The sequence below is a fragment of the Cibotium barometz genome, chromosome 42 (assembly GCF_041138505.1).
Source record: "Cibotium barometz isolate CiBa-2024 chromosome 42, ASM4113850v1, whole genome shotgun sequence".
In the NCBI taxonomy this organism is placed as follows: Eukaryota; Viridiplantae; Streptophyta; class Polypodiopsida; order Cyatheales; family Cibotiaceae; genus Cibotium; species Cibotium barometz.
Window position 1 is genome coordinate 2386438 of NC_141087.1, and position 22065 is coordinate 2408502.

Here is a 22065-nt window from a genome sequence, read left to right on the forward strand (position 1 = left end):
TAGTGATTTAAGAAGATTCTATTCATCATGCAAACAAATGTAGCTGGTGCATTTGTAAGGCCAAAGGGTATTACTAGAAATTCATAGTGACCAAATTGAGTGCAAAAATCAATTTTATAAATGTCAAGAGAATCTATACGCACTTGATGATATCTTGATTTAAATATATTTTACTAAAGACACTTGCACCTTTTAACTTGTCAAACAAATCGTCAACTCTAGGAATAGGGTAATAATTTTTTACGATCACTTTATTTAATGCACGCTAATCTACAAACATTCAATAGGTCTTGTCTTTCTTTTGAACTAGCAAGACAGGGGCTCCAACAAATGGTGAACTACTAGGTCGAATTAAGCCCTTATCTAGCAATTCCTTAATTTAACGATGAATTTCTTATTGTTGTAAAGGATTTTATCTATAAAGTGCACGATGTGATGGTTGACTACCTGGTATGAGTTCTATTTTGTGATCCTCAGAGCGAGAGGGAGGTAAGTTAGGTGGATAATCATTACCAAAACAATCATGAAAAGAATCAAGAAAGCATTACTAGTGTGCAATGAGCAATTGAATGACTTTATCTACCTCTATCACATAAATCATGTATGCATTGTTTTCCTTCCAAAGTGCACTTTTTACTTGAGTGTGTGTAATCAATGGAAAAAGTTCAGTTAAAGAATCACTAGAAAGAGAAATCAATGCACCACTATGTGTGAATTGCATAGTGTGAGTGTGGTATGCTAGGATTGTGGTCACAAAATGGCATGCCAAGAATACTATCCGTGGAATGAAATGGTGCAATTAAGAAATTACGATGCTCTTTGTATGGTCCTATCTAAATTTGAAGACTTTTAACTTCACGTGTACCATTGTCCCAAGTTTCTCGAAATGTAGATTTAACTTTATATGTAGAAGGAGAGGTGTGGAATTGTGATTATTGAACAATCTTTTTAGAAATGAAATCATGCAAGCTTCCATCGTCACGTAAAACACAAACTTGATTACAATTAATGGATCCTTTCATGCACAATAAGGAATGGAAAGATTGGGGAATATGTGGAGGGTCAGTTGATGCTTGATTAACATCATCATGAAGAGTATCCTTAGTCGAATTTGGAGTGATGTCACAATCGGTCTCACGAGCTTCTTCTTCGATGTAGTGGATTATGACAACTGGTTTCTTTGGAGGTGGCAACTTGGAGTAGCAATTCACCGCTAGGTTTTGGACAACGATGACAAATAACACCAGGTCTAGGGAGTCTTGGTGAAGCATTGTGGGTGTTATTTCCTTGGTCCAATTTGGAGAGACGATGCAATTGGCCTCACGAGCTTCTTCTTCGATGTAGTGGATTACAACAATTGGTTTCTTTGGAGGTGGCAACTTGGAGTAGCAATTCACTGCAATGTGGCTGGGTTTTTGATGACAACGATGACAAATAACACCAGGTCTAGGGGGTCTTAGTGAAGCATTATGGGTGCTATTATGACTAGGCTTGGGGTTTGAATTCAGAAGATTTGGCTTTGAAATTATCCCATTACATACATTTTTAGAAGGAATTGTGGGTGCATATGAATTTTGAAGATTAATAATAAGATTCAAAATGAAATAATCGGATTGAAAAGATCGCCTAAATGGACGATTATTGCCCATAAAAGATGATTGATGATTGTATGGGAGAGGACCCTGCATAGGCCGAACAAATTTACCAATGGAGTGAATCTTTTTCTTTGCATTGTGAGCTAGAGAAATAACTTCAGAATGAGGTTTAAACCTATTCACCTCTACTTGTATACCTTCTTTGGTACCATCTTCATATTTTTGTTGCAAATATCATCAGGGACATCCTCACACATGCAAAGATGTCGTAAAGTCTATCAAAAATGCTATGTATACTGAGATACAGTGTGACGATCATTCCGAGAAAACTTGCTCAATGCACGACGTGCTTGTAGATGAAACTACAGTGGTAGAAAATACTTATTAACTTTGTCTTGGAAATCAACCAAAGTGGTTGGTTTATCGAGCAGCATGCTGCAATACATTCCACCATAAGGATGCCTTATCTGCCATGTAATCGATTAGTAGCACATTTTATCTTATCCTTTTCTGCGAAACTTTCATCTAAAAAATAATCATCAAACTGGCTTAACCAGGAAAGAATAGAGCGGCCATCCTTTTTACAATGAAAATTTGCAAAAGTAAAAGAGTGATGACTTATCTTGGATTGCTTGTGTGCGTGCTGAATATTAAAAGCTGCTTTCAAAATTTTGGTGATGCAGTCCTTCTCTTGAGAATCCTTGGCCCAAGTGCACTTCTCATACTCGAATAAGCATTACGCATACATGCGTCGTTTGTTGGTTTTCTTCTAATTGAGCTTAGATTAAATAAAGTTTTGATCCAACTTCGGCTTTGGAAGTGGGGAGTTGGTGAAACCATGAGTGTTGTTGATATGGAAATCATCATTTCTTGAAGGAGGATTCAATGTGAATTTTGTTGATGAAATTGGAAAATTTTTTACCTCGTTTGCACAATACAAATCACGACCGAGCTTATCAAAATGACACCGTGTGCCAAATCTAGATAGAGATTCACCTTGTTTTATATAAGCCAACGAAGAAAGATAATACCACCATGACCAAGTTGCTTCGGTGTGACCACTACAAAATAAAGATTTGTAGGCATTGTAGAGAGGATGCATAAGGATTCACTCGATGCTAGAATTGATAATGGAGAGGTTGGCACTAGGAACACTAATTGTGAGTCTCACAAATTACTTTTCACATGAAATGAGCTTAAAACTAATGGAGAATCTGAGAAAAATTTATAGGATTCGATGGGATTTTTATAGATTTTTCTACATTTTAGAGGGGTTTTAGGCTAAATTGATTTTTAGAAAATAGATAATAAGGTTGAAAAAACTCTTTAAAAATATGGATAAAAACTTGAAACTCTCAGAGAAGTTATTGAATTTTTTGACATGCGATTTAGAAAAAAAAACTAAAAATAATAAATTTTTATGGGCTTTTTTAAGCTTAAAAACTTGTAAGCTTGTATTGTGCAAGCTTCAAAACCATGGTTTTTTACAAAAATGAATTTGTGGAGAAGAGGGCTTAAATTTGGAGTCACCTACAGCCCATGATTGTTGGAGAGGGTGAAATTGAAGCTTTTGATCATGTTTGAGCGGATTTGAAACCTCTTATGCTTGCCCGATTAAGAAGCTGATTAGTGTAGAGGAAGATAGTTTTGTATTTTTGAGAAGAGGATTTGTAAAACCATAAATGGTTTTCCACCTCCTATATGGACCTTTGGACAATAACCAATGTATAAAATTACCTCTAGCTTGCAAGGCTTGATTAAAAACTTTGATTTGGCCTTTCCCTCTTTAGTTTCTTCACCTCCTTGTCCACCCACTCGTCCTTGGCTTCATCGCTTCAAGATTTTGGTTTGTACTTGGCTCTAATTACCACTGTTGCAAGAGTATGATGGTCCTCTTACACAAAAATAATTAAAGTAATCCCCATCTCTCTCTCTCTCTCTCTCTCTCTCTCTCTCTCTCTCTCTCTCTCTCTCTCTCTCTCTCTCTCTCTCTCTCTCTCTCTCATTGCTTGTTCAAAATCATAGAATAAAATATATCCAACTTGCTACAACACACAAAGACGAAGAAGAACATGCACGACACCAAAAATGGGTTAAAATCTCCCCCACTTGCTTGATGGCTCATGCTTTTAAACAAGTGCATTTAGATATATTTTTGCATTACTTGTGAGCCAAAAATAGTTTTTACGCTCCACTTTGGACCTTGCTCTTAAAAATAGAAAAGTCTAGCTTTTATGCATGAAACTTACTATAACCTTAAATAAAGTGGTCCATTAACCTACAAAGGGTAAATAAACCATACGAACAAATGTGTTGCCATTTGGCTACAAAATAATGACGCCCATAAATCCAAAATAATGACGACCATAAATCTACTACAAAAATATAATGTCGTTAAAAAGTATGTACACATCTGCAGTGCTTATCAGATCGCTCACACTAGTCTTGCCCCACTGATCTGTCAGATCGCTCACACTAGTCTTGCCACCACTGATCTTTATCAAAAATACATGCGAAATATGATATCCAGTGATTATTTAATCAACACGGTGCGACTAGTACCTTGCAGCGGGGTAAGTCATTAATCATGCAAACAATAATTTAAAATAAATATCCATGATAAATGAAACACATAACAAAAATACCATTTTAATAATTTCCATTTCATAAACACGAGAAACGCAAGAGTATAAAATTCCATGAATTAACTCCTCATAGCACTTTGTCCACACTAAGGGTACAATAACCATTATGTGGGGAAGCTCGAGATGACTATGGAATCAATGGTCATAATCCATCCCCTTAGGAGGATAATACACTCTTTCATTGTACCCAGCAAAAAGTGATTATGCAATCCATCCCCTTCTTCCAAGGATGATACTCCTTCATTTTACCAGGAAGAGTTACATAAAACTTATAAGACATAGGTTTAGTTCTAATGAAGAACTTTGCTTAAAAATAATCGGTGGGCCAGCTTTGTCTACTACGAGAAGGATAGCTATAGATTATGTGAGGTCCACGTCTCCTAAGACAAAATGTTGTGACTAGACCTGGTGTCAACCAAGGTTGAGCATGTAGCTAGGTGGTCTTTCTAGGGGAACTCTAACTCAAGTTGAGCAAGCCGTGCAGGCTTCATTGTTGTTTTGGTTTCAACCAAAACAATAATGAAGCTAGGTGGTCTTTCTAGGGGAACTCTAACTCAAGCTGAGCAGGCCGTGCAGGCTTCATTGTTGTTTTGGTTTCAACCAACATCCTGGAGGATAACTATATGTATAGAGATTTGCATACTTAGGGACCTATGACCTCTTTGGTTCTTTTTTTTGTTAGGTGATCGCTTTCGTCTTTTGTTGTCTACCTCTCATTTCTCCTTCTTTTTCTTCCTAGGTGAGAGGATTTTAACTTGCTACAATTGAAATAACCCTCCATCTCAACCCCATCCAATGTCTCTATCTTTGGTTATTTTTTGTTGGGTGATTGCTTTCGTTTTTTGTTGTCTACCTCTTGTTTCTCCCCCTTTTTCTTGTAAATTTGGTAGAGCATGTCCTAGGTGAGAGCTCTATTGTAGTGTTTCAACTTGCCACCATTGAAATAACCTTCCATCTCAGCCTCATCTAGGGTCTCTATCTTTACTCCACCTTGAAGAGCAATTTATATGACTTGGTAGGGACCTTGGCCTTTGTACTTGAGTTTGCCTTTGGTGTTCTTAACATTGTACATAAGTTTCATGTCTTCTACCTTCATGTATTTTTCCTTTAGTTGGTCATCAAACCACTACTTGTGCCATGGTTTTTTAGCCATCAATCCGTACATAGATCATAATCTTTTCCTCAATTAGTTGCTCTAAGGTAACTAAACTCTTTGTGAGAGGGTTTCCTTCCAAGTTATTTCTTTCTACAATTTGGAGGCTTGGAACCAAGTGTTTCATTGACTGCATGAAACCCGAATGCAAGTTGGAAAAGTGTGTTATTAATAGCCACGTTGTAGGTGTTACGGTAGTCCCCCCCTCCTAAAAAAAAGTTCAGTGCAACTTATACTCCCAATCACTTCTAGTGAATGCCTTTTCAAACTTGGTGAGAATGGTGCACAAAGTCTTGTTTGTTCTCTCAGCTTTGGCCATTTGCTTGTGGGTAGTAAGATGTCAACTTTCTATGCACCATAATGAATTTGTTGAGCAAGAACTCCACCACTTCGTTTACAAAATGTCTATTGTGATTGCTCCCTATTTCTAGTTGAAACCAAAACGAGTAAACACATTTTCATAGAGGAACTTGGTGTTAGATCTCACGTGAGCATTCTGTATATCTCTTAGCCCACTTAGCGAATATGATGAAGCCACGAAGTCTAAGCCCCATTTGTCAAATGGGTGTTCCAAAATTACAAGGGCCAATTGGGGGCATACCATCCCAGTCAGTTGGTGACTATAATGAAGCCATGTGAAGTCTAAGCCCCATTTGTCAGTGGTGGTGACTATGATGAAGCCACGAAGTCTAAGCCCCATTTATCAAATGGTTGTTCCAAACTTACATGGATTAGGGGCATACCATCCTTCTTGGTCCATGGAAAACCTTTGGTATTCATTGTAACATTTGTTGATAAATTCACCTACATCTCCAAAGAGTATAGGCCACCATAGTCTGGCTTGGAGAACCTTACTGGCTATCGTATCTGTGTGGTAAAGTGTCCTTTGCTAAAATGGGCTTTGCTAAAAAATGGTGACAAAGTTATCTTCACGAACACATTTCCTTATGATGCCATCATGACCCTTCTTATAAAACATTCTTGCTATTAATGAATAGGAGGCCACCTTTCTAATGCTAATGAGATGTCTCACTCTATCCTTGTTGATGGGATAGTCAATTGGAAATCCATTGGCCAAGAAGTGAGTGACGATGTTAAACAACGAAGCATCGAGAGGATTATCTTCCATTCTTAAAGGGGGTTCTCTGTTTGGAATTCTAGAAGGTGATCATCATGGACATGCATGAGTCTCTTTTACACCGGTGATAGTGAAATCAAATTCCAAAAGAATAAGCAACCATCTGGTGATGCGCCTCATGGTGCAAGCCACATACAAGTCAAGGTGAAGCCACTACTCTCCACTCTTGCTAAAACTTTGGGGGTGGAATCACAATAGGCATGGCTTTGGGAATCCACTCCATCTTGGATTTGACATTTGATGGTGTGTTTGTAGGGGCCCTATGACATGGGTTTCTTTGACCTTTGAACCCAATTGTAGGGTCTCCCTTTAGAGAAGCCTTGAGCTTCCTCTAAAGGGATCCCCTACAATTTGAACTAGCTCTCTTTAGAGAAGCCTTAAGCTTCTAGAACCTTTTAGGGGATCCATCAAAGTGTTGACTATTGAGATGGCATTGGGTGTTAGGGTCATCTCACTCGACTCTATTTGGCTTAGAGTTTGGGGTGTGGACAATAAGTTTTTTGGGACTCATATAGAAGGGTTTCCCTCATAGAAACCTTAAGCTTCTAATACCTTGACGGCGGCAGGGATCCAATGGGACTTAGGTAGAGTGTAAAACTTCTTTTCTCAAGGTTCCTGCTTGTTGTTGGTAGATTTGTTTTCATAGGTTGATGGCTGCCAATACTTTGCTTTGGTGTTGTACTTTCCTTGGCTAGCTACGATACTCTCATGTACCCACTTCTTCTTGATGACGTCCACGAAGAGTTATTGTGGTCGACGTTTGGGGGGTGTTCTTTATCTCTATCGGTGAGGTTTCAGATTGCCATAATGGTTTGACTAACATGTTGAGGCTAGAGTAGTGTTGAGTATTAGGGGTTACCTGAGGTGTTGGTATGAATCTGGAAGGACGGGGCTTGGGATGTCGAAGGGTTGGGGTGTCCTACCAAGGGTGTCCACCAAGTTTATGGTAACCATTTCATAGGAAATCTTATGTTATTCCAGTCAGAATGAGGAGACATGGTGGGATATCCAAGCATCAGGACATTGTGATGTGAGGCTTGGAGTTCTTCTTTCACCAAGTGACCACACAATCAGTGGGGCCACAGTCCATCCCCTTTAAGGATGATTTCCTTGTACCTAGGAGAGGGGGAATACAAAAGTTACAAGATATAGGTTTAGTTTCAATGCAAAATTTTGCTTCAAATCAATCAACAGTCATGGATTAAGAATTAATACAGGTGGGTGGCGTGATGAGGTCTGCATCTCCTAAGACAAAATGTTCTGACTATCCTTGATGTCAACCAAGGTAGAGGTGGTCTTTTTGGATAACTCTAGCTCAAGGTGAGCAATTTCCACCATTATTTTGATTTTAGTTGCATCCTGGAGTTGGCTACCTGTATAAAGATCTATACACTTAGGGCTACAACCTTTGGTTCTTTTTTTTTCAAGTGATCGCCCCTCGAGGCGTACCCTTTGTTTTTTATTGTCTCCTCATGTTTCCCTATTTTTTTCTTGTGAATATGATCAAGCATGTCTTGGGTGAGAGGTCCTGAGAAGCGTTTTTACTACCATTAAAATAAGCTTCTATCTCATTCCCATCCAGGGTCTCTATCTTTATCGTGCCTTGAGGAGCAATTTATGTGACTCCATAGGGACCTTGGCATCTGTACGTGAGTTTTTATTTTTGATGTTCTTGATGTAGTACATAAGTACCATATCCCCTACCTTCATGCATTTATCTTTTAGTTAATCTTCAAACCACTGCTTTTTGCGATGTAGTTTTTCAACCATCAATTCGTATGTAGATGTGCTCACTTAGTTGCTTTAAGGCAATGAACCTTTATGTGAAAAGCAGAGTGTAACTATGTTCCCAATCACTTTTGGTGTGGATGCCTCTACCATTTTCGTGAGAATGGTACACAAAGTCTTGTTTGTGCTCTTGGCTTGGTCGTTCGCCTTGTGGATAGTAAATGTCGACTTTCTATGCACCATAAGCATTTCTTTGCATCATTTATAAAATGCATACTACGATTGCTTACTGTTTCTAGAGTAATTACATGTTCATAGAGAAACTTGGTGGTAGATCTTGTGCCACCTATTTTCATAGCTTTGGCCTCAACCTACTTAATGAAGTAGTCGGTGGTGGTGGTGACTATGATAAAGAACGCATGGGTTCCCTTAGCGATTGGGCTAATGGGACCCATAAATTCTAAGCTCCATTTTTCAAATGGTTGTTATGAAGTTATGGGGTTAGGGGCATACCATCCTTCTCTTGGACAATAATAAAAGAAATAAACCATAACATCGTAGCATAAATCAAGAGCATGAAAATCAAAGAACACAAGATTGGGTGCAATCTCTCTCTCTCTCTCTCTCTCTCTCTCTCTCTCTCTCTCTCTCTCTCTCTCTCTCTCTGACGTGTGTGGCTCCACTCCCACACGTGGTATTTAAATCATATTCAAAAATTTATCCCTTGGAGCCATAAATAACATAGCTTTTTCCAAAATTGAACCTTAGTCCAATGCTTTTAAAGTATCTCATAAAAAATAAACCTTGTACAATGGGCCAAACCATTCAAAATTAAATATTTAGCACACATGTGCTTGGCTAGATAATCTCGTCCAATGTCCACCTTGGTCGTCTCGAACTCATGATCTATACTCAACATAACCCACAATGTTAGATCACAATCACTTTGGAATCACTCACAAAAATAATTCTAACAAATGGAAATCGTTCACTACCATGCTTCACACATGAACCATGCATCACACATAATTAATTGGATTCACTCCCATGATAAAATATTCTGAAAAATCTCACTTCCATGATAGTCCTCCCATTTGAGAAGACAACCGTCCTCAGTTGTAACTATTAGCAGCACACACAGGCGATCAAACACATTAATTGTTCTTCCCACATTGGATTCACTCACAATGTCATTGTGTATTTAAGTGGATTCACTCCCACATATCTTCACAATGTCATTGTGTATTTAAGTGGATTCACTCCCACATATCCTCACACGTATCACACGTGCCAGTTGATTGGATTCACTCACGATCAAATTCACATAACCTTTACACGCGTCACACGTATCTTAGAGTTGATCGGACTCACTCACAATCAAACTCCTACATTGGATTCACTCACAATATTTTCATACGCGTCACACGTATTCACAAAGTATACCACACGTCTCACACGTGTCACAGCTGGTTGGACTCACTCACAACCAACTTAATCACACTTGGGTCACCCAAGATATTCTTGTTACTTATTTGATCACCCAATAAATTAATTACCATAATATTCTCTCTTATTCAGGTTGCAACTGACCTCAGTTGCGTATTTAATTAGCAAGTGAAGAGAGTCAGAATATAAATCCGTCATACACAGATAGAATCCCTCTCAACACTAGATTGTGATAAGTTATCCATCGTAGATAAATATCATTTAGATTATCTGTCTCAAACATCAAAGAGTGTTTTTCATGTACACCAATACGAGTATCTTTTACAGACACTAATACAAGTTTCTCTTACAGACACCTGATTAACCTTATTTGAAATAGAAAAGAAAATAATTTGAAGAAGGTGTTTTAAATGAGGTGTTTGAGTTTAAAGGTTGAATGTAAAATAACAATAAGTTACACATATTCTTCGGTGATCAGTCGAAAAACATATGTGTATCATTGTTAGTTCACTCAAGTCCTGATAGGTGAATGGTCTAATATGTATTTTCTTCCGCGTGTATAGAAAGTACATATCAATCATTGCATTATCTTGACCATTATATTTGAATTTAACTAAATTTTTAATAATAATAATAAAATTAAACAATGCATAAGTATGAGTTTTAGGCTTACCTCTCTAGTGGTAGAAATCATGGTTGGGAGTACCCTCTTATTTAGGTTGGTCGTCTTTGTCTTCGTTTTTAACCACGTTCACGACCATAACTCGATTCTTTCTCTTTTCTGGACACTCGTATGTATAATGCCCTTCTTTGTCGCATTTGTAACATGTAATCACATGTAATCACATGTCCTTCTTGATCAGCTTTTGGAAGTCTTTCCATGACTTTGGTTTGCGTTTGCTCTGCCTAATAACATTCCACCAAAGAGCTACACTGCCTATCAAATGATTAGTAGCACATTTAACCTTATCCTTCTCAGAAAATTTTTCTCCTGATCTCTCTCTCTCTCTCTCACACACACACACACACACAGTTTATTTGAAATGAGTAGAAGCAGCGAATCAAAAGCATCAAGGCCTTAGCATTTAGGCCGCCCCTAATAGGGATGCGCTAGCATGAAGGCCCATGGACTAGGTGCATAGGCTGCCCCTCAGAGCTTAGCAAATCAAAGCATCATTGGCATGAAAGCCTCAACAATTAGCATCAACCCGCCCCTACTAGGGATGCGTCAGCATGAAGGTTTGTTGATTCACATCATAGAGAGACACAAGAGCATTCTCATCATTGAGAAGCTCAGTGCTGCACAGGAAGTGGGTGGAGGGGTGCAAGCCCAAGCTGCAAGGTGTGGATGGAGGGGCACGCGGCCCAAGTAGCAACACAGAATTTGTGGGGCACAAGGCCCAAGCTTCTTGATGGAAGAGCATCCCTTTATAAAGCCTCGAAAACCTAATCCTCACGACTCTTTCAGCCAATAGAAGAAAAGAAGCCTAACTAACCTTTGAAACGACCCACAAATGATTATTTTTGCTTTAAGGAACCGACAACTAAGATGGCAGGCCAAAAATGTCTATTTGGGAATATGACTTAACAGGTCTCCACCGTAATATGCGTGAGGCGTAGAGATGGGCTTTGCGAGGCCGGCCAGCAGCTCCGCGATCGCGCCGTCTCCCCACCTCTTCGTGGCCAACTGTGGGCCAGCACTGGACCTGCCGCTGGCCACCATCCGCCGTGCCTTCGCCAGCTTCGGCCCCCTTGCAGATATTCAGCTCGCCGACGCCACCGGCTGCCGCGTCATCGTCACCTTCCACGACGCCGCCCACGCTCTGGCCGCGCGGGCGGCCCTTCATGGCCTCCCTTGCAGCGCCCTCGGAAACCGTGTCCTCCACATTCAGTACTCCGTTGCCCGACCACCACCAAAGGTACCACTCAAAACAACTGTCCTCATCTTGGTGTCTTCTATGGAAATTGCACTTCCTCTCATGCTTGAGTAGGGAGTCGGAGATTTGATGCCCTCTTCTTCTTCAGATTTGGGAACTAAGTATCTAATGGGAATAATCATAGGATGTATTCTCCTTTAAGTCAAGAAGATAACCTTAAATAACCGCTCATATTTGTATGTATATACATGTTTGTATGTGTGTAGGCATGTATATGGTTTTATGCAGGTACAAATTTATCTATGCATGCAATGCTGCTAGACTAGTTTATGTGTCAAGTACTGTAATCAATCAAGAACAATCACGAGTAAGCTACTCTTACAGAAACCATGTCTTTACAGGTCAACAAACCCTTACCTGTTTTTACAGCAGCATCAGAGACAGGAATACCTGGGCTTTTCGTATTTGAAAACTTTATTGCAGAGGATGTAGAACAGGTTGGTATGCAAGTTCAAGGTAGATTTGATGGTTGGGCTCTTTGGAGTCGGGCTTTTTTAAAGCAATCATACATTCTTGAAGTTTTTAGGAACTCCTTGCAGCTGTGGATGAGAGGTCCTGGCAGATTCTTTCAAAGAGGAGAGTGCAGCATTATGGATATGAGTTCCAGTACAAGGTAAACTTCCAGTTCATCTCTTAAGCATGCTCACACTTGAAATCTGTACATTCGGTTGAACCAATGCTTTATGCACTTTTACATGATATTCTCCATTTGTTTGCTTTTGTGGACATCTATTAATCATGGATAAAGACGCCAAATTTGCAGATAAGGAATGTAGATATCATGCAGAGGATGGGCAAGCTGCCAGTTTTTACCGACTCTATCGTTGAAAAGATTTCTGCACTTCCACATCTGATTGATGCAAAGGAAGATTCAGTGCCAATAGATCAACTCACGGTGAGTCTTTTGCCAAAGTGACAGCCGTGTTCTGAATGCGGTGTTTCAACAAGCTGATCACAAATGGTCAATAATTGAAATGCTCTCTCCCAATGATCAACAGGTAAACGAATATCCTGCTGGAGTGGGACTATCTCCACATATCGATACTCACTCTGCCTTTGAAGGGGCTATCATCTCTCTCTCTTTGGCTGGGCCCTGTATCATGGAGTTTCGAAAGTATGAGACAGAGGCAGACACTTCAGTGCTTGAAGAGAAGGAAGGGGAGTTTCAGGGAGACACGTGCTCGAAAGCTAGTTGTTTTATGAATGGAGGTCCTCACTCAAACGAGCAGCACGAGTTATTACTGGATGGTAAGAATTGGAAGAGTCCAATTCAGTGCAGGCCCATTTTCCTTCCAGAAAGATCGCTTTTGGTGCTTCTTGATGAGGCGAGATATAGGTGGCATCATTACATTCCCCACCGCAAGGTTTTTCTTCAAACTTTAACTCAATTTTGAAATCCGATGTTGGTTTCATGATGATGCTTGGGAAATATGTTGTTCTTTGTACCCTATTTGTGAGTTCGACATGTGCTATTTATTTGGTTAAGAATTAAGCCTTGGATTTGGCATTGCAAAATAGGATCACCACTCCAAGATGAGGCCTGTCAGTGGATGTTACTGGTTACGACGCTTAAGACATGTGTTAGCAGTCATTTGTGTGTACATTACACACTAGGGCCTCTGTTGTGGGTGTGCCCGCCCAGTTTTGGATAATCAGGAATTGGTTGACTAAAAAGTGTTGGTTCATTCCAACAAAAAAGACAATGAGTACTAGAGTTAGTTCGGCTATTCATTGAGCATATCAATCGCATATATGTGGACTGATTGCCAATATAGTAAGCGATAGTGATATAAAGTTTAATAGTTGTTTTGGCATACTGTGTTCAAAATATTGGATACTATGCTAAGCTTGAGTACAGTTAATCATCCATAGTGATGGTCTAACCAAGAGAGTCAATCAAATCGAAAAGGGATATGCTACGAGCATAATTAAGAAGCAAACCAATTGGATGTGTATTGCCTATATTGATTTGCTAACAACTGTGCCAGACATTTAGCATGAGACTCTAGTGTAGAGTCCTCATGGCCGTTGGCCTCGAGTGTCACATGCACTCTGCACTGTAGTGCATGGTAACAAACTAGCTCACCATTAGCAGTGCAACATCTGTACATTATTAGAACCCAGTAGGATGATATTTGTCATACGCCGTGACCCCATTGTATACCTTCAGTCCAGGATAAGTCAGGCACGAGTTACGTAAGTCATTCTCAGCCATAGTCAGTCAGTTAGTCTAAGTCCCTTAACCCACTTGAAGAGACACATTCATGCATATACAGTCAGTAGAAACCTTAGGGTTTGCATCAAAAAGCATCCTGCATATTGCACATCATTCATGCATAGCATCTAGACCATTGCAGGAACCTCAGATAGCATCTAGGATTTATCTGGTAATTTTTTCATCATTTTCAGCATTTATTTATCATCATTAAGCATTTAATGTTTATAGAGCAGTCGGCCAGCATCTAGTGCCAACCGACTAGCAACATTGCTAGTATAAATAGGAGGGCTTGACCCATTCTCTCATTCATCTCATAATTCAGCCAAGGAGCATTCAGGCGCATCCCATTCAGCCTTGCATCCACCTTAGATCCATGCGTTTTGGAGAAGCGTATCATCCTTCAACAAGAGGAGCATCAACGCTTGTGCATTCAGCCCTCCATCAGCAAACGCATCAGTCCTCAGCATTCAGCCATCAGTTCACAGCATTCAGCCATTAGTAAACCTTGCGTTTTCTGCATCCATGTAGTTTTTAGCATGCATTCATTCATCGTTTTGCTCCAGCCACTTGGTAAAGGGAAAACGCAGCATTCTCATTCATTTACAGCATTCATATACGACTTAGAACAGTCCCAAACAGCCCCTTTCTCAGCCCTAGCTTTGCATCCCTCTCTCATTCCATTGGGAAGAGTGCATAGGCTTGAGATTGGACATCTTTGGTGGTTCTACAAGAGTGCACAGTTCAGCCCAACACTTGGTCTTCAGAGGTCTTGCGTTTGGCTTATCGTCAGTTACACCGATAATAACGCAAATACTATCTCCGTAACGGGATAGGGGGCCCTTCAGTGGGTAATTCGGGACCCCATACGGTGTACAGTTCTCATCTCTCTCTCTCTCTCATATCTCTCTAAAGTTTGAAGTATTAAAGTGGATTGCTAAACTCGCGAAACTCAGGATACAGGAGATGGTGTGAGCATTTGTGTGACAGGATCCTCCGATACGAAGACTTCTGCGGCATGTTACATTGAGAAAGAAAAGATACAAAAGGTTAAAGATTTTCTTCAAGATCTCCATGAGATGACGAAAATCGCGAAAGATAATGTTAAGAGAGCACAGGACCATGCTAAACATTATGTAGACAAAGATCGTAGACAAATCATCTTTGAGGAAGGTGATAAAGTGTTTTAAAAGGTTCCCGCATGTCACGGAGCGGTGATCTCGGGTCACGTTTTGGGTGCGAGTTCCCGCTCGGGACTAGGAAAATCCAGTACAAAACTGAAAACAGAGAGTACTTGCTGAATGCTGCACACCAAGACCTATAGCTCGTCTCGAAGAGGACGATGAGTCGGTCATTTTGAGACTAGAACTTCGAAAACGGACACCGTATGGAGGAGATATGACCAAAAACGTACAAGCTGCAATAGAAAATGGTATCACCCAAATGCGGGCTTCCAACCCAAAAACTTGTATTGATTCAATGCCGACACGTGACGAGATTACAATGGGATCACAAGAGTGATGAGAGAAAAGACTTATGGGTATCCGAGGCGCGGGATCCCTTGCCCACAAGCCGTCTTGTATCTAAACGAAGGTAGGAGAGGTCGGGCTAGGCCACATTACTCCACCTCAAGGTACTCCCATATAGAGGCAAAGAATTCGGGGCCTCCAAGCATCCCTTGAGAGCACCATGTGAGGCCGGATAGGAATCCCAAAAATCCCACGCCTCACATACACCCCCCTTTTGAAGAGCTTGAAGTCCCTTTCAAGCCATTATTTTGGCTGTATATCATCCTCAACGGGCACGATGTTATAAAACTGCAGAACCAACGGACGTGCCATTTGAATCATTTTCCCTTTTGGCACCCATGTGCAATCTGTCATGGGACGGTGTTTCCAGTTAACATAGAATTCTGGCGTTCCTCGCCGGAACCGTGATTTCAATATGAGTTCTGGTTCAAAAGGCGTAACGGTGGGGGTGGCACCATCTGCAAGCATTAGTACATGGCGACCAAACCTGGTATCGGAAACAAACCTCTTGAGTAGGCTGACATGAAATGCATTATGTATGTGCACTGTTGCGGACAGATCTATTTTATAGATAACTCCATTGTAAGATTTGAGCACTTTGTATGAGCCATAGAAGCGATGGTTGAATTTCGGCGTGAGGTTGGCAACAAGCAGTGCAATGTTTTGGGCACTAACAAGGACCAAGTCTCCCTCATGAAATTCATCATCACGTCTCTTTTTGTTAGCATGCTTGACATATCTGACTTTGCTTTGTTCTAGATTTTGCTGTGCAACCCGCATTCTCTTCTGCCATTTCTGCAAAAAATCCTCTGCATTTGCATCTTCGGCATGCACATCTCCTGTGGCAATTGCGAGAGGTGTAATGACTTCTTTACCGGTGGCCAACTCAAACGGCATATACCCGGTAGCACTGTGCACTGAATTGTTATAATGAAATTCTAAAATTTCTAGGTAATTCGCCCAATCCTTTTGATCAGCACGAACATAATTGCGAATGTAGTCTTCTATGCCTTGATTGATTCGCTCCGTTTGACCATCTGTCTGCGCGGTGATATGTTGAAGACATGCGCAACTGTGTGTCCATTAACTTGAACAATTCTCTCCACATGTTGCTCATGAATCTGCTGTCTCTGTCTGACACAATAGCTGTTGGTAACCCATGATATTTGAATACTTGACTAAAATAGAGCTTTGCAGTCTGATACGCCGTGAGGTGTGGTTTAGATGGAATGAAGTGTGCTTGCTTCGAGAAATAATCCACTATCACAAATATGGTGTTGTATCCATGGGACTCCGGGAGATCCACAATAAAATCCATACTGACAATGTCCCACGGCCTTGACAGGACGGGCATGGTTTGCAGTAAAACTAGCCAGTTTGACTCGCTGTGCCTTCACGAGTTGACATGTTGGGCATGTGTGAACATATTCGATGACATCCTCAGTCATACGTGGCCAGAAAAAATGATGTCGAAGCTGCTCGAGCGAGCGCTTCTGCCCACCATGCTCGGCCAGCTTACAGTCGTGGGTTTTCCAAAGTAGCATGGCTTTGAGGTCCGGGTCATTGGGCACATACACCTTTTTGTGGGCGTAGAATAATCCATCATTGAAATCAAATAAACCCACGGTTAAGGTATCATTTTGCAACTCCGTGGCCATGCGAATGACTGCTGCATCTAACTTTTGAGCATCTCTGATCTTGTCCAAAAGTGCCCCATTTGCAACACTCAATGCATTCAACTGTGGCATACGGCTTAAAGCATCTGGCATCAAGTTTTGCTTCCTCGGCTTGTGAATAATGTCTATGTCAAATTCTGCGATGAAGTCCTGCCATCTGCCTTGTTTTGGTGACAACTTGGGTTACGTCTGAAAGTACTTTAGAGATATGTTATCTGTAAGAACTTTCGTGTGTTTGTCTTGCACATAATGACGCCACTTTCTAAGGCAATGAACCATTGCTTGCATTTCCTTTTTATGTGTGGTCCATCGGCGTTCTACATCGCTGAACTTGCGTGACTCATACGCGACACGGTGCCCGTCTTGTAATAAAACTCCTCCAAGGGTCCCGTCCGATGTATCCGTGTGAATCTCAAACTCCTTGTTGAACTCTGGGAGCTTAAGCACCGGGGTGCTGCACATTGTGACTTTTATCTTTTCGAAAGCGCTCTTTTCTATATCTGTCCACCTAAAAGGTTGATGCCTTTAGTTATATCAGTGAGTGGGGTGGCGATTTTGCTAAAATCTTTGATAAACTTTCAGTAGAATTGTGTGAAACCCGCGAACTTCACGCACAGTTCGGGGTGCATTTTATTTCACCACTGCCTCGATATTCTTGGGGTCTACTTGTACCCCTTTTTGATTGACCACGAAGCCCAAAAACTCCACTTCAGTGACTGCCAATTCGCATTTCTCTGGCTTGGCATACAGTTTGTGATGCCGTAACATTTGGAAGACCTTTCTTAAGTGTTCTTTATGTTCACTCAAGGTCTTGCTGTATAAAAAGAGATCATCTATATATATGATCAAAAACTCATCTAAATAATCTTTAAAGATATCATTCATCATTGTGCAGAAGGTGTCGGGGCATTGGTTAGCCCAAACGGCAACACCAGCCATTCGTAGCTTCCATACCTTGTGCGAATGCCCGTTTTCTCAATGTCGTCTTCGGCGATTCGTATCTGATGATATGCAGATCGTAAGTCGATCCGACTGAAGTACTTCGCTCCCGCCAGTTGGTCTAAGAGCTCCTCCATTATTGGTACGGGGTAGTGGTTCTTAATGGTGATTTTATTGAGGACTCTGTAATCGGTGCATAACTTGGTTGACCCGTCCTTCTTTGTGACAAACAGCACAGGTGCACCATACGACGACTTGCTGGAGCGCACCTTTCCATTTTTCGGCCAGTTCGTTCAACTGTATCTTGAGCTCCTTGAGCTTTGTAGCATCCATCCTATATGGAGCTTTAGCTGGAGGACTATGCCCTGGCAAGAGTTTGATCTTGTGATCCACCGATCGTTTCGGCGGTAACCCGGTTGGCAATTTCTCGGGCAAGACATCCTGGAACTCATTTAGCACTTCGTGTATTTCTGCTTCACCAATTTTGCACTTCGTCTGCTGTGCATCCCTGACCTTCATTACGCATAAATGTATTTGGCAGCCTTGCTTAGCTGCCCTCTCTGCTTGCTTGGCAATGCACCATTCCGGCATCTTGCCGCGGCAATCTGTCACTGTTTGAGCCTTACCCGACCCTGTTGCATACATTGGGGTGCTGTGGATTTTGCCTCCAATGTTCTTGTTGACTGTTTTATCCCCCGAGTGAGGACGGATGCATGGCACAGTGACTCCTGTACCCTGCATATCCAGTATCATGTTATTTACACCTTGTCCCATAAAGGCGATGAGATATTTGTCGACCCAGGTGAGCCCTACAATCACTTCGAAGGCATCCATGGGCACAACTATGAAATCTAGACGCGCTTTCCATGCGCCTGCCTGCATTTGCACATTGTATGCCATCTTTACATTGTCATCCTGCCCTTGTGTAAATGACATTGACAGCTTATTGGAGTCGCACACCTTCACTCCTAGTTTCTTGGCACATTTTGGGGTGATGAAATTATGGGTGGCTCTCATATCCAACATGATGTTTTACTCAAGGCCATTCACATTGCCTCAAAATACACATTTTGCACTGTCGATAACTATGCTGCCATGCATTTTGGTATTGCCTGCACGGCCCCTACCCTTGGTGGGCTATCGCCTCGTCGAGACGAGGTTTCTGCATCCTCAATCTCGGTGATCCTCAGTCGATCCATCTGTTCATAATTATCTTCTTGCCCTTGGGCTTGAACGGTGGTAACCCGGATTTGTGAGGGTCGACGAGGGCATTCAATGTCATAATGATTGCCTGTGCAACTTCTGCACGGTCGTGTCGGCGGAGGAAGAGGACGCCTTGCAGTATTGGAAAATCCTCCTATATTGGTTGACTGGGGTGTCCCCCTCCCCGGGGAGGGGTGTCCCCCCCGGCACAAAGTTTCTATTCCCGGAATTACTCCCATAGGTTCGGGGTACGAAAGATCCACTCGACCTTGCCCCGCTTGTACTTGTCCCAGAAGTTTCTCCTTGGGAGAATTATCATTCCTGTTTTGAGGCTTGGCACCATTCCATCCTCCTGTTCCTGTTGCACTGTTTTTGCTTTGCCACTTTCTGCTCGCAGTGTCGGATAGCCATTCCGCCATTGTGAGTGTCGCATCATAATTTTCAGGCTCCTGCTTCTCGATCTCTCTACGGGTCCAATCACGCAATCCGAACAGGAACCCGTGTAATCTATCTGTAGAATGCATATCTATAATCTGCAGCATAAGTTGCCTATATTGGTTGATATATTCCCGCAGTTTTTCATCTGCGTGTTTGAGGTTACGCCATTCATCGCGTACCCTGAAGACTTCATTCCGTGGTACAAAATACTCGGCCATGTCCTTGGTAAAATCATCCCATCTTGTCTACGGTCTTTTTGCCTCACCTGCCAGAAACCATGTGTATGCATCCCCTGATAGCAGTCGTGACGCCACACGGATCCAGTGTTTATGAGCCACTTTGTTCATGGTGAGATAATCCTCTGTCTCATGGATCCACCTTGTCACCACCATTGAATCTCTTTGTCCAGTATACTTCTCCGGGGGTAACGGTTTGTACTTTCCGTACCCCTAATCTGATGACTCTGAGTCCCTCCTGTCATTCCGTCTTGTGTGGTGACGTCTGGGAGGGGACCTCGACCTCATCTGTCTTGGCGACGAAGCGATTCAGTCCGTCATCTTGGTGATCTTGCCAACTCAGCCCTGGATCCCTTGAGTAATCCATTTGGTGTTGGTGAGTATCCATTGCTCTTGACTCGAGATGTCTGTTGTGCCATCCACGCTGAATCCACGCTGTTACTTCGGCGTCAAGCTCTATCTCTCTTTCTTGCCTTACTTCTTCCTCAATTCTCGCGGCTTCTTCTGCGTCGAGGTGGCCACCTTCTGTGGTCTTCCCCTTTGGCATAAGTCTTGATCAAACTCAACGCGACGTGGCGTTTCCTGCTCTGATACCAAGTGTCACGGAGCGGTGATCTTGGGTCGCGTTCTGGGTGCGAGTTCCCGTTCGGGACTAGGAAAATCCAGTACAAAACTGAAAACAGAGAGTACTTGCTGAATGCTGCACACCAAGACCTATAGCTCGTCTTGAAGAGGACGAGGAGCCGGTCGTTTTGAGTACTAGAACTTCGAAAACGGACACTGTATGAAGGAGATATGACAAAAAATGTACAAGCTACAATAGAAAATGATATCACCCAAATGCGGGCTTCCAACCCAAAAACTTGTATTGATTCAATGCCGACACGTGACGAGATTACAATGGGATCACAAGAGTGATGAGAGAAAAGACTTATGGGTATCCGAGGTGCGGGATCCCTTGCCCACAAGCCATCTTGTATCTAAACAAAGAGAGGCCACATTACTCCACCTCAAGGTACTCCCATATAGAGGCAAAGAATTCGGGGCCTCCAAGCATCCCTTGAGAGCACCATGTGAGGCTGGATAGGAATCCCAAAAATACCACGCCTCACACCTTGTCTGCACCACAAACTCACTAAAAACAACGCTCGTGTTTGACTTGCACAAGTGCTGTATTCTCTACATCGGTACTGTATTACACCCAAACTGTCACAATTAGTGACCCCAATTTGGATACATATACCCAATAGCAACTATATGACCTCTTTGCAGTACACAAAGTCTTTGCACAATCAATCGCTCTTCCTGTAGTACCAAAAATAGAATTCTGCAGAGAATCGAAATCTACCCACAGTGCCCGTGAATGAACGCCCGTGAACTGAAAAACGAAGGTCTATACGGGCATGAAACACAATTTCGGTCATTAAGCTCCTCTCCCACAAAAAAAGCTCCTCAATCGGAGTTCTTTTGCTTGTGGCGCCCAAAGACCTCCCGACAAGGGTGTAGTAGGCAACACAAAGGGGAAAGCGTAGCACATTCCGGATCTTTGAAAACGAGGAGAAGTCCGAAGCTATCTCCAAGGTATTGTGGTCCATTTACAATACTTAAAAAAGTAGGTAGTGTTGCTTACAAGTTAGCTTTACCAGAAAGCTCTAAAGTTCATCCAGTTTTTCATGTTAGTAGATTGAAAAAAAAGTTGGGTGATGACGATAATCTCATCGATCAAGAGATCCTAGCAAGAGAAAAGAACTTGACACTTTGTACGACAGGAGTGTTTAGTCAAGTGGAAGGATAAGACCAAAAGAAGGTTCTACCTGGGAAAAGGTAAGCACACTCAGAAAGAGGTTTCCGAATTTCGTTTTCGAGGATGAAAACTCTTCTTAAGGGGGGAGTAATGTCATGACAACGGAATTAGTGGGAGCCTGGAGAGCTCGAACGTTCGGGCAAGGCATGGGCGGGGTTTAGGGGAGCCAAAAAGATCAGGTGTGGACTCAAGAGTGGCCGGATACTATTGAGAGTGGCTGGGCACATGTGGAGCAATATGCTATTAAAAGAGTTGGGGACCAATCTTGGAGGTGTGTCTTTTTGGGCTATGGTTGGGTGGAGAGAGAGCCCTCAGCACCCCTTGTGGAAAAGAAGAAGAAGTGCAGTCCCATCAAGTTGGGGCGTGGGGACGTAGAGGGTTCA

The 22065-nt window shown here is 41.9% G+C and overlaps 1 protein-coding gene across 2 annotated transcripts in view; it reads left to right on the forward strand.

Moving 5' to 3' along the window:
• The first annotated feature begins 11281 nt into the window (after positions 1–11281).
• TRM9 (RNA-binding (RRM/RBD/RNP motifs) family protein) overlaps positions 11282–22065 on the forward strand; it is a 39980-nt gene continuing 29196 nt past the window's right edge. For both annotated transcript variants that reach the window (XM_086780596.1, XM_086780597.1), the window contains exons 1-5: positions 11282–11624; positions 11984–12079; positions 12169–12255; positions 12406–12537; positions 12641–13006. In XM_086780596.1, the coding sequence (XP_086636722.1) occupies positions 11328–11624; positions 11984–12079; positions 12169–12255; positions 12406–12537; positions 12641–13006 (978 nt within the window). In that variant the 5' untranslated portion in view covers positions 11282–11327. The remainder of the gene's footprint in view (positions 11625–11983; positions 12080–12168; positions 12256–12405; positions 12538–12640; positions 13007–22065) is intronic.